This window comes from Hoplias malabaricus, chromosome 5 (assembly GCF_029633855.1).
Source record: "Hoplias malabaricus isolate fHopMal1 chromosome 5, fHopMal1.hap1, whole genome shotgun sequence".
Taxonomy (NCBI): Eukaryota; Metazoa; Chordata; class Actinopteri; order Characiformes; family Erythrinidae; genus Hoplias; species Hoplias malabaricus.
This window is the reverse complement of record NC_089804.1, coordinates 36,135,360-36,147,712: the sequence shown is the minus strand read 5'-3', so window position 1 is coordinate 36,147,712 and position 12,353 is coordinate 36,135,360. Positions and strand designations below refer to the sequence as shown.

The following is a 12,353-nucleotide window of genomic DNA, read 5'->3' as shown; positions in this document are numbered from 1 at the left end:
GTTGGTGTGTTCTCCCCGTGTCCGTGTGGGTTTCCTCTGGGTGCTCCGATTTCCTCCCACAGTCCAAAAACACACATTGGTAGGTGGATTGGCGACTCAAATGTGTCTGTTGGTGTGAGTGAATGTGTGTGTGTGTGTTAGTCTGTTTTGCCTTGTGAAGGACTGGCGCCCCCTCCAGGGTGTATTCCCGCCTTGCGCCCAATGATTCCAGGTAGGCTCTGGCCCCACCGTGACCCTGAACTGTATAATCGCTTACAGATAATGAATGAATGAATGTTGTGGCGACCAGTGGGACCCATGCTTTGTGGTTCATGTATAATCTCCTCTACACCACCGTGTTGCTTGGCACTGAAAGCCACGGAACAAGGTCGGCTCATGCTCAGAAACACTCACAGGCGATGAGTGAGGAATGAGTTGGGCGAGGAGAGTTGGAAATTCACTGCTGGTGTTAACGCAGGGTTAAAATTTTACGCTTGGGAAGTTCAAGCTAATAATGCAGAGCTCATAAACTGGCAATCTGGCCTTACATTCCCTGCTCAAGCCCCATGCACCGAGGCTGAAACAGGATGGACTGGTTTTATTGGGGTAATAAAAAGCCTGGAGCACCCCCCCCCCCCCTTTAACTAATTGCATTCCAATTGCAATATTGGTGATAAATGCAGACAGATATTCTCCCAACTCAATCAGACCTACAGAGATGTATTCACAGAGCTCAAAACATCACACATTGTGGGTGTCAGTGGCTGATGCATTAGCTGCTTCACCATCTGGACGAGCAACCAGAGGATCAGTGGCATTCTGTAAATAAATGTTTAGTCAGTAGAAAATCAATCACTTTTTATTAGCAACTCAGGTTTGGGTTTGGTTACCACTGAACCATTTAATTTCACTGTGCTTTGTGTTTCCTAATGTTAAAAATGTACAGGAAACTGCTGTTTCCCTTTTCTGTTTTTACATTCTGTACTCTGATTATAAACAAACTTACAGGATCAAATGAAAAGGACCAAGTTAGAAAACCTCTTGAGGTACTTCACCTGATAACGCTAAATTGGTTTATAACTAATGAAGACAAATGGGGGCAGTTTTATATTGTGGCTCTGACACTGTGCAATCTTCCACTAGACACACAGTTATTAGGATGCAATTTTAATTCAGGTGTCTGTGAATGATCACCATAATTTCACTCCAGGTAACTGCTACCTTTGGCATTGGCTTTTTTTCAGTGAAGTATATCTGTAAACATAAAGTATATCTTTATTTCTGGGAGTGAATGATCCACCGAGTATCCAGTCGAGCCACTGGCAGATCAGGAATGTAATGGATACAGCGCTGTGAACAATGCGGCTCTTGTGCTCCGATGACAGCACCATCCAACCAAAGGGCGCACACCTACTCTGCATGCCCTACCAGAGCTTCCCTCATTAACACAGCTGTGTTAAGTTTTTCTGTGACATGAAATTGCCTTTCACTGATATAATGTGGAGAAACATTTCGTTGTGCTTGAGACTTACAAACCGGAATCCAAAAAAGTTGGGACACTAAACAAATTGTGAATAAAAACTGAATGCAATGATGTGGAGGTGCCAACATCTAATATTTTATTCAGAATAGAACAAAGATCAAAAGTTTAAACTGAGAGAATGTATCATTTTAAGGGAAAAATATGTTGTTTCAAAATCTCATGGCGTCAACAAATCCCAAAAAAGTTGGGACAAGGCCATTTTTTACCACTGTGTGGCATCCCCCCTTCTTCTTACAAACTCAGACGTCTGGGGACAGAGGAGACCAGTTTGTCAAGTTTAGAAATAGGAATGCTCTCCCATTCATGTCTAATACAGGCCTCTAACTGTTCAATCGTCTTGGGTCTTCTTTGTCGCACCTTCCTCTTTATGATGCGCCAAATGTTCTCTATAGGTGAAAGATCTGGACTGCAGGCTGGCCATTTCAGTACCCGGATCCTTCTCCTACATAGCCATGATGTTGTGATTGCTGCAGAATGTGGTCTGGCATTATCTTGTTGAAAAATGCAGGGTCTTCCCTGAAAGAGATGACGTCTAGATGGGAGCATATGTTGTTCTAGAACCTGAACATAGTTCTCTGCATTAATGGTGCCTTTTCAGACATGCAAGCTGCCCATGCCACAAGCACTCATGCAACCCCATACCATCAGTGATGCAGGCTTCTGAACGGAGCGTTGATAACAACTTGGGTTATCCTTGTCCTCTCTGGTCCGGATGACATGGCGTCCCAGTGTTCCATAAAGAACTTCAAATCGTGACTCATCTGACCACAGAACAGTCTTCCATTTTGCCACACTCCATTTTAAAAGACCCCTGGCCCAGTGCAAACGTCTGAGCTTGTGGAGCTTGCTTAGAAATGGCTTCCTCTTTGCACTGTAGAGTTTCAGCTGGCAACAGCGGGTGGATTGTGTTCACTGACAATGCTTTCTGGAAGTATTCCTAAGCCCATTCTGTTATTTCCTTGAGTTTTACGGCCTTGACCCTTATGCACAGCAATTGTTCCAGATTCTCTGAATCTTTTGATGATGTTATGCACGGTTGATGATGATAACTTAAAAGTCTTTGCTATTTTACGCTGGGTAACACCATTCTGTTATTTCTGCGCAACAATGGTGGAACTGGTGATCCTCTTACCATCTTGGTCAACTAGGTCATCAATTGACCTAATTAGTGTTAATTGGTCTTCCAGCTGTTTGTTATATGCTCAATTTCCTTTTTCCAGCCACTTATTGCTACTTGTCCCAACTTTTTTGGGATTTGTTGACACTGAAATTTTGAATCAACATATTTTTCCTTTAAAATGTTACATTTACTCAGATTAAACTTTTGATCTGTCATCTATTTTCTATTACTAATAAAATATTGATATTTGCCATCTCCACATCATTGCATTCAGTTTTTATTCACAATTTGTTTAGTGTCCCAACTTTTTGGAATCCGGTTTGTATTTAAAATGCAAACAAAGAGTTGGAATCGTTTGATGAAGTGCAGTGTGGTTCAAGCTAATGGCTTGTGGAGAAGCCCAAACTGTATTTTAATCCTACGCATTTTCGCAGCCAGGCCTTTATTAGACATTTGGGCACCAGCCAATAGGAGGCTTGTACATTTTAAGTAGTCCTCTTATACCTGATTTTAATAGGCACTTTCAAAACACGAGGACTATTCAGGTTCACCATTGCTTACAAAATAATATGATTACCCCACTCCTCTTTGTCAAACTGCATATATTTTAGCATTTTATATAAATTCTGCTGTTTGCCCTAAGCACGATGCATGTGTAGATGTTAACCTACTTCTGCAGATTAGATTAGATGCACATGTAGGTTAATGTGCACCTGCCATTGGCGAAACACAGGTGCTCTGCTTCACTGAGCTCACAGAACCTATGGAGATGGCGCACTTCCTGTTTGATCATTTAGGCACGACAGTGTAGGAGAAAAACTTTGGCAAGCTGACGTTTTCTCACCTCAGATCTTTTTCCAGCTTCAGTACCAGCAGCACTGTCTACATTGAAATTAAAATATATAAAAAAACAAATGTACACTGGCCTTCATATCTTCATAAAACGCTATCACTATCTGTGGAAATAAAATTATGAACATGTGCAATAAATATGAGCTACTCTCTAGTGTTATACTCGCCAGGCTGAACAGTTCTGTCCATCAGAGGGCAGCATAGAGCCCAAGAGGCTAAAGGTGTTTCTAATCTGTTTAAGCAAGTGGGAAGCACTGAAAAAAACATTGCAACTGGCTAAATGTTAACCCCCACAGTGCCGTGAGCAGGTTGCAGACGCAGGTGCAAAAAAGCAAAGGCAAATTACATTTACAGTCTTTTGTATAGACATCCTGCAATTAAGTTTTAGCGTTACATAAGGAATAATTCACATTTGCTGAGTTGACATGATTTAAATCATAAAACATGATTTACAACCATTTACATGATTTTACATGCTGCATTGTCTTCACACAAAGCAGGGTGTAGTTATTTTAAAAATAAATAAATAAATAAAATAAAATAAGCTTTTTTACTGTTACAAATATCAACTTTGCCTGAAGTGAAGTGCAGCTATTAAACACAGAGACAGCTTGACATCTGCTGCTGAGCTCCACAGCCGTGTCCTGCAGGATTAAATAACAGATCCATCCTCTCGTCCTGCAGGTGACCCAGGTAGACTCTGTGGAGCTGTGTCTTGGCTTCTGTCCATGCCTGCTTTGCTCGAGTGGCAGGAAGTTTGCTGCGGCTAAATCTTACTTATGGCATTAATAGGCCACTTAAACCCTTTTAAATGCTGCTGTTTTCCAGGGAATCTATGCTAACTGTCAGTCCTAATTGCATTTGTGTAATGCAATCTATAACATATACTCTATAACAGTATGGGCCCTGTTAGTCTGTTATATCTTATTTGTGGTTAGTTGATTGTTCTCCATCAGTGCCCTTTGATCAGAATGAGTGTTGCATGCCTTTCTCATAGGCTTTTGCCTATGAACACTGGGGGATTAATGTTAAAGAAACAAGTATCACATTAAAGGCTAAGCACCACTTAATGGACCTCCATGAATATTTCACATTATTTTAGTTACTGAAATATATAAATATGAATTAAAATGAAAATAGCATGCTTAATTTGCTTTAAAACGGACAATTTTATTAAATTGACGGAAAAACCCGAGCTCCCTACGGAAATTCTTGAACGCAACCGTTACGTCACTGGTGAACAACAGCTGAACAACGCCGCGGTAAAACTCCGTTATGACTGACTGTTATGGCGGTATCTAGCTAAATAACCAACATTATTCGTGACAATAGCCTAGCAATAAGCTAAACTCAAATTTAGAGGTACCGTTATTCTTGTAAATGTGATCGAAGTGGAACTCGAATTCATCCGACACTATAAACCTCCGTAATGCAGCTACGTAGCCGAGTATAATCTGAGCCACCGAGTTTAGCAAGTCAAGCTACCGTTAACTAACACCAACTAAAACAGGCGAAGTGAGTGTCCTTACCCAGTTAACCTCCATGTTACAGAGGCTCTTGAACACCTTTCGTTGGTGTCCTTACATGCCCATATTGTTGGAAAAGCGCCAGTGAAATGAGCTACAGATAACGGAGTGAGCGTTTCCAAAGTGCCCGTTTAAAGTTGACAAATGTAGTCCATTTTCTGGATATTTTGGGATCTTTGGGCCATTTGTGCACAGATGTCCCACTGCACATTGAATGATTGCAGCCAAAAACAACACACCTTTTCGTCATTTTGCTTTAAATTAAGTGCAAATTCTAGAGGTGTTGTCCACCATCTACGTCACAGGCAATTATTATTATTATTATTATTATTATTATTATTATTAATAACATGTTTTGTGACTATCAATAAACACAAGTTAGGAAATCAAATTCCACTGTATTTATTTGTTTGACACTTTCATAGAGCCGGTGCTTAGCCTTTAAAGGCAGTGTCTACAATTGTACATAAATGGTACATTTGAGGGGGAAAAACAACTGCTGTTTGTACATGGCTGAAGTTTTTATTCACTGTTTAAATTACCACAGAAACTCATTGGAGTTGTTTAGTTTTATAGCGCTTTTGATCTATGTTTAATTTCATGCAGTTAGTGCTCTTACGAATTTAGAGTCAGTTGCATCTACAGCAAAAATAAGTCAATATTACCCACCTATGGAGCAGGATTAATGCAATATCCTCATCTGTGTTTTTGTCTAAAAACCTTCAGATGCTGTTTTTCTGTCGTGAAAGGATAAAGAAAGCCTAGCATACCAGTCAGTGACTTTTTCTTGTTTTACCCATTTACAGACACTGGGTAAAACACATTAGACCAGTTTCCAGCTCAAAGATACTGGAGAGCAGCAAATGGTGTGGAAACATCCTCAGAATTAAAATCCTGAATGGTGCCTTTAAGGAGCACAGAGGTAACAGTAGTCTGGAAGTGAAATAGACTGCAGTGAGTAACTTACTCTGTGAAAGGACTTGGAACTTGCAAGTCTCTGTGTTCTTTTCCGAGTGTGTTTAGCTCCAGTCAGGATTGCATTAACCTGGTTACCACCTTTACAGACCTTATTAAACAGCAACATGCATCACTTCGCCACTCAGTGGAGGAATGCGATGGTAACTGATTGTTTTGACCGAGGGGGATGTTTGGGTGTGTAATGACCCCCTGATTCTGTGTGATACAGCATGATTCCTTTAGCTCCAGCCCTTAAAAGGAGAGATTTTCATTATGCCTCTTCCAGCGCTCCTAATTCATGTCCTAACTTGATCATTATCGGTGTCATCAAATGAGGTGTGCTACAGGGGACTGAACGCTGAAATGTGCTGCGGGCTGAAGTTGGAAATCTCTCAGACACCCCTCCTGATGGCTTCTATTCCCTGGGAAAGTAATTTAATGAATGTCTGAAATTTACTCAAACAGCCATTTAGTGTATCGTCAGGATTGTTCAGGAAATTCAGTGTTTGTGTAAAGCCATTTTAGGGAAAAAAACAAACAAACAAATAAACAAACCCACCCACCCTAAAAAAAAAATTAAAACAATCACAATTTCTTTTATGTATATTTTATTCAGCGTCAATGAAAACATAATATTAACTTAAACATATGTGAATGAGATCAGTGAACATTTTTCCCTCTCACTGTGTCACATTTCCTCTTTATCACTTTCCCTTTCTCACTCCCTCATTCTCTCTTTTTTAAGCTCTTTCCATCCTCCTCTCACTGACCTCTGAACCCTGTTTCCCTTCCCACCTTCTTATCTCTTTTTCTTCTCTCATCTACCTTTTCTTTTTGCCCCACTTACTTTCCAAACACACCCCCCTCCTTCCCACCTCTCTACCTTCCCTGTGTCAGTGCATTGTTCCGCAGCTCTGGAAATCCCAGGTAGCCAAGTCCCTCCCTGCACTCTGTGGAACCCAGAGACTATTTATATCTCTTTATGTCTCAGTTAATCTCCTGTCCTTTCTTCTCCACAGCTCTCATTTAGTTCTCTTCTCTTCTCTTCTCTTCTCTTCTCTTCTCTTCATCTCATGTCATATTGTCTCTTTTCCTACACAAGAGAACACTATCTTCTGTGGGTCATGTAAAGGGACACTAATTAAACTTGGCGTTTTTACTCCTGATCTCCCATTTCTAACAGCACTGTCCTCAAATCAAGAGAGGAATGGGGAGTGGAGGTGGTTTTCTACCCATCTTCAAAAGATACACAGTGCAGTTTCTGCAGTGCTGAGCCCAGAGTTGTAATGACAGAGACTCTACTCTCCATATTACAACTCAGTGGAGCATCATAATGATTTTGAAGCTGTACTTTTAAGGTATATATAGATTAAAAAAACACTAGGTTGCTTTAAAGGGAAGAAACATGCATTAAACTTTCAAAATGTGTTCAGATTCCCACACAGTTTAACTCTTGGCCCTGGTCTTTTCTCTGGTGATGAAATTATATCTGAAGGGCCATAGCCTCCAGAATTAGAGACTCTTTATTCAGTCTTTAGCTCTTTACATTCATCTTCCAGGCTTTCAGCTCTCTCTCTCCTGCAGCTGAAAGAAGAGTGGGGGAAGTGTTTAAATGAGGAAGAATTAAGGCTTTAATTTTATTATAAAAAGATATTTGGATTATTGAATTATGTGTACAGTCAGTTTTACATAAACATGTTTCACGATGTACATCCCCTTTTCTCTTATTGCCCTTTTGTCCTAAGATCAGCGTTTCTGTTTCAATGGAGCAGAGTCCTTCAAATCTGCAGAATTAGTATTATACACAATGCAGGAACATGCATCGATTTTTATAAGGATTGCTTCTTCAAAGGCATATTTTATGTTGAGATAGACAGCTGAGCCCTTTCAAAGGAACAACCATATCAGCAATTTCCACTTTTCTGTAGCACTGCTCGCTTGTCCAGATTTAGCAGTAGAGCAAAACAGTGTGTCTTTCTCTAAATTCTGTCTTTCCCACAGTTGAACACAGTTTTGGATCTTAATGAAACGTCTGTGGCCTGCTTTGGTCAAAACCCCACAAGCCCCACAGCGGCATCCTCCCCCTGTCTAAATAGCCATGTACAGAACTCCCACTTTCAGCACCTGTTCCTTTTAATGATAATGAGCCGCCCTTCACCCCGACCTGAGCACACAGCAGTGAGGAGCGAGGAGCTGAAGCTCTGGTTTGACCACTGGTCTTGTTTCACAGTGTATGAGTTGGTGGGCTTCATATCTCCAATGGTATTGGCATATGCACTGAACAACTGATATTTTATTTCAAAGTATTTCCCATTTAAGTAACACAAGAAATGTTTTAGTGTTTGCTTTATTTTCAGTAGACTGCGGGAAGCAATGTGATTTCATGCTCAGGAGATTATATTACACAAGTCAGTTCCTTGTAGAAGGGGCATGATGGTCATGCATCTCCCTTCTGATTTTCTCATGGATAATTTATTAACTGCTCAGTCTTACCCTCTTTAAATAAAGCTTCAGTAATTACAGTGCTGTTATCAGGGTTTTGGTGTACAGTTACTGGTTTTTCAATCTCTGTGCCTATTTTAAGTGTTTTAGTAATGTCATGTGGTGTTTTGTTTTATTTTTTCTCTTCCTCCACAGACTGTCTGTTCAAGCTGTGTCCTATGAATAGATACTCGGCACAGAAACAGTTCTGGAAGGCAGCGAAACCTGGTGGGAACAGCACTACTGATACAGTTCTTCTCAACAAACTACATGTATGTGTTACAAACGCACACAAACACACACACACACAACTAACTGTGACCCTGTAATGGCGCTCGAAGATGCTGAAATGGCATCTCTTTATTTTTTGGTACATGTGTACCATGCTTGTAGTTTACATTATTATCATTATTATTAAAATATTATTACGCACTGTAGGCTTACACACAACAGCTGTGACTCCGCTTTCAGGTCCAGCTGTGTTATAACCACCTGCATGACACTGACCCACTAAGATTATGCAAATCACAGAGAATGACCATCTTGAGCTGTCTATCTGGAAAATGCACAGGAACGGAGAAAAAAATCATTATAATGTGGGATTCTGACTGTAGCAAGCCATATTTGGCTCAGATTTTTTTTTTCTGCATTATGATTTGAGATAATGTTCTCTTCTGAGTGTTTTGAGCTACTGTACATTTCATTACAAAACTGTAATTGTATGTTGTGGGTGCGTCTGTAGACCGGCTTTGTAATATGAATAAGTGTAAATATGTTTACCTAAGTTTACTGTCTAACTGTAGTGTAATTCAGCTCACATATCTCCCCAATCAAGTACTGTTCAATACAGTACTTTGTTTATATACAATACAATACAGTTGTTTATATGGTATGTTGTTAAGGGTGGGCTTATAGATTGTGTCTCTACCACAACGTGAAAAATGTTACACCATAATAAAAAAAAAATGATTATAAAATAAATAAATAAAAAATGCCCAAGCAAACTTGAATTGTGTTTTTGCTCATTTTATTGCACACATTAATAACATGGATGCTCTTTCCTGATGGATATATTTATGTGTTTCTTTTTATTAAGTCACTATATAAAACATTTTTATGTGCTTTACAGCATGCAGCCGATCTGGAGAAGAAACAAAACGAATCAGAGAACAGAAAGCTGCTGGGAACGGTCATTCAGTACGGCAATGTTATTCAGGTGAAGTAACCAGGTGGCCATGCCACAAAGGAGGATTTCTCTATTAGCCTGAGAACTTTAATTCAAGCCCAAAGTTGAATGTTGTCCAATAGGAATGTCCTTCAGTTTTTTACCTAGTGATCAGGCTTAATTTAGAAGTTTTCTAGCTAAACTGAGAAATCCTGCCTTGTTGAACATTCCTCTGATAATGGAGTCACCTGTGGATTGTGAAAAACTTAACTTTGGGTGTGTGTGTGTGTTTAATTTTCTGTTTTTGCAGTTGTTGCATTTGAAAAGCAATAAGTACCTGACGGTAAATAAGCGTCTGCCAGCCCTGTTGGAGAAGAATGCCATGAGAGTGACTCTGGACTCTGCTGGAAACGAGGGCTCCTGGTTCTACATCCAGCCTTTTTACAAACTCCGCTCCATAGGAGACAGTGTAAGTGCACTTTTAAAAAATTGTGTTAAAGGCTAAGCACCACTTAATGGATCTCCATGAATATTTCACATTATTTTAGTTACTGAAATATATAAATATGAATTAAAATGAAAATAGCATGCTTAATTTGCTTTAAAACGGACAATTTTATTAAATTGACGGAAAAACCCGAGCTCCCTACGGAAATTCTTGAACGCAACCGTTACGTCACTGGTGAACAACAGCTGAACAACGCCGCGGTAAAACTCCGTTATGACTGACTGTTATGGCGGTATCTAGCTAAATAACCAACATTATTCGTGACAATAGCCTAGCAATAAGCTAAACTCAAATTTAGAGGTACCGTTATTCTTGTAAATGTGATCGAAGTGGAACTCGAATTCCTCCGACACTATAAACCTCCGTAATGCAGCTACGTAGCCGAGTATAATCTGAGCCACCGAGTTTAGCAAGTCAAGCTACCGTTAACTAACACCAACTAAAACAGGTGAAGTGAGTGTCCTTACCCTGTTTACCTCCATGTTACAGAGGCTCTTTAACACCTTTCGTTGGTGTCCTTACATGACCATAGTGTTGGAAAAGCGCCAGTGAAATGAGCTACAGATAACGGAGTGAGCGGAGGGTCCTTTCCAAAGTGCCCGTTTAAAGTTGACAAATGTAGTCCATTTTCTGGATATTTTGGGATCTTTGGGCCATTTGTGCACAGATGTCCCACTGCACATTGAATGATTGCAGCCAAAAACAACACACCTTTTCATCATTGTGCATTAAATTAAGTGCAGCTTCTAGAGGTGTTGTCCACCATCTACGTCACAGGCAAGACGCCTATTAGAGTTTCCGAACACCGCTGGGGGGGGGGGGGTACAAACGGTCTTTTAAACCTTATCCCTTGAATTAGTAAGAAATAACATGTTTCCTGACTATCAATAAACACAAGTTAGGAACTCAAATTCCACTGTATTTATTTGTTTGACACTTTCATAGAGCTGGTGCTTAGCTTTTAAGAGTATTTTTGCTTGGCTCAATACATGTTCACTCTGCTCTAAAAAATACTGTAAGTCCTTTGCACATATAAAGTATATTATTGGTAATTCAGCTTATTAAAGCTTTAATTGAGTGAAAGCCTGGGGTCCACAGGTAGCACTTTTCAGTGGTTCATACCAGTTACATAGAGAATGAGCTACAGGAGGAGAGCGCCATAGATCTCTGTGTCTGTTAAGTAGCTGACAGATTGTGCGTTTCACATGGTTGCTAACGTGTAGGCTGTGTGAGTCATCCAAACAAGCTCTTCCTCAGATATAATGTGTGGCTTCTGGCCAATATTTGCCTGAGCAAAATTAGTTATTTCACTGTTAGTCCAACCCTAGTCTGCAGCATCTGTTTAAGACTAGATCTGTGCCCCCAGTGTGAGCTTATCATTCCCTTTGTATCTGTCTGTTTATTTATTTATTTATTACTTGTTCTGGTCCTGGAGTATCCCTTCAGTGCTTTTGTTATTATACATAATATCTTGCTTTATTAATGATGATTAAAATGGCCAGATCTAACCTTGCAGAAGCTTTCTGAGATTGCTGCTGTGCTGTGAGTTCTCCTGGCTGCCTTCTCCTCGTCTCCAGCTGGATCTTTTCCAGGGACAACGTGTGCATTGATGAGCACTGTGCATCTGAACGGACCGTTTTGCCTCTGAGAGTGATACTGTCTGTGATTTATATTGTGTGGTTTGAAGTGATCCACTGAGATGAATTCAGGATAGTTTAAGCTGAATGTCCAGTCTTGTCATACAACATTATTAAAGTCACAATATATGGCACTGTTTTAAAACTGTCAACCAAATATTTTCCATCTTGGCTGAGAGTCAGCCAGTGACTTTACCAAGATTAGAGTCTCTACAGGATTTCAACAGTTAGCGCAGACCCTAAGGGCCTTTTCACACAGAGTCTGAGAACGGATGTGACTTTAAAAGTAGCAGAACCTTCACACTAAGATGCATTTTTTAAGGAGCAGCCGCAGCAGAGATGGTGAACTTATCATTTTACTTTTAAGCACTGCAATTAAACCCCTCACACACTGGGTTCACCACTTTCTGCAGAAAGGACAACACCACGGGCAGCTCCAGCACCTCATTCAGGATCTAAAGCTGTATAAGGAGATGTTCTGAGGGTATTTTCGTAGGTCAGTGGGAGAGTTTGAGGCTCTGCTTTTGTTTGTTGCTCCTCTCATTAAAAACGACTATATTTTCTTTAACATTTTAACGTTTTGTT

At 40.1% G+C, this 12,353-nt stretch overlaps 1 protein-coding gene across 3 annotated transcripts in view; it reads left to right on the top strand.

Annotated features, from left to right (window-relative positions):
• itpr1b (inositol 1,4,5-trisphosphate receptor, type 1b) overlaps positions 1 to 12,353 on the top strand; it is a 147,006-nt gene that overhangs the window by 13,531 nt on the left and 121,122 nt on the right. For all 3 annotated transcript variants that reach the window (XM_066673049.1, XM_066673047.1, XM_066673048.1), the window contains exons 4-6: positions 8,615 to 8,730; positions 9,588 to 9,674; positions 9,934 to 10,092. In XM_066673049.1, coding sequence (XP_066529146.1) covers positions 8,615 to 8,730; positions 9,588 to 9,674; positions 9,934 to 10,092 — 362 coding nt within the window. The remainder of the gene's footprint in view (positions 1 to 8,614; positions 8,731 to 9,587; positions 9,675 to 9,933; positions 10,093 to 12,353) is intronic.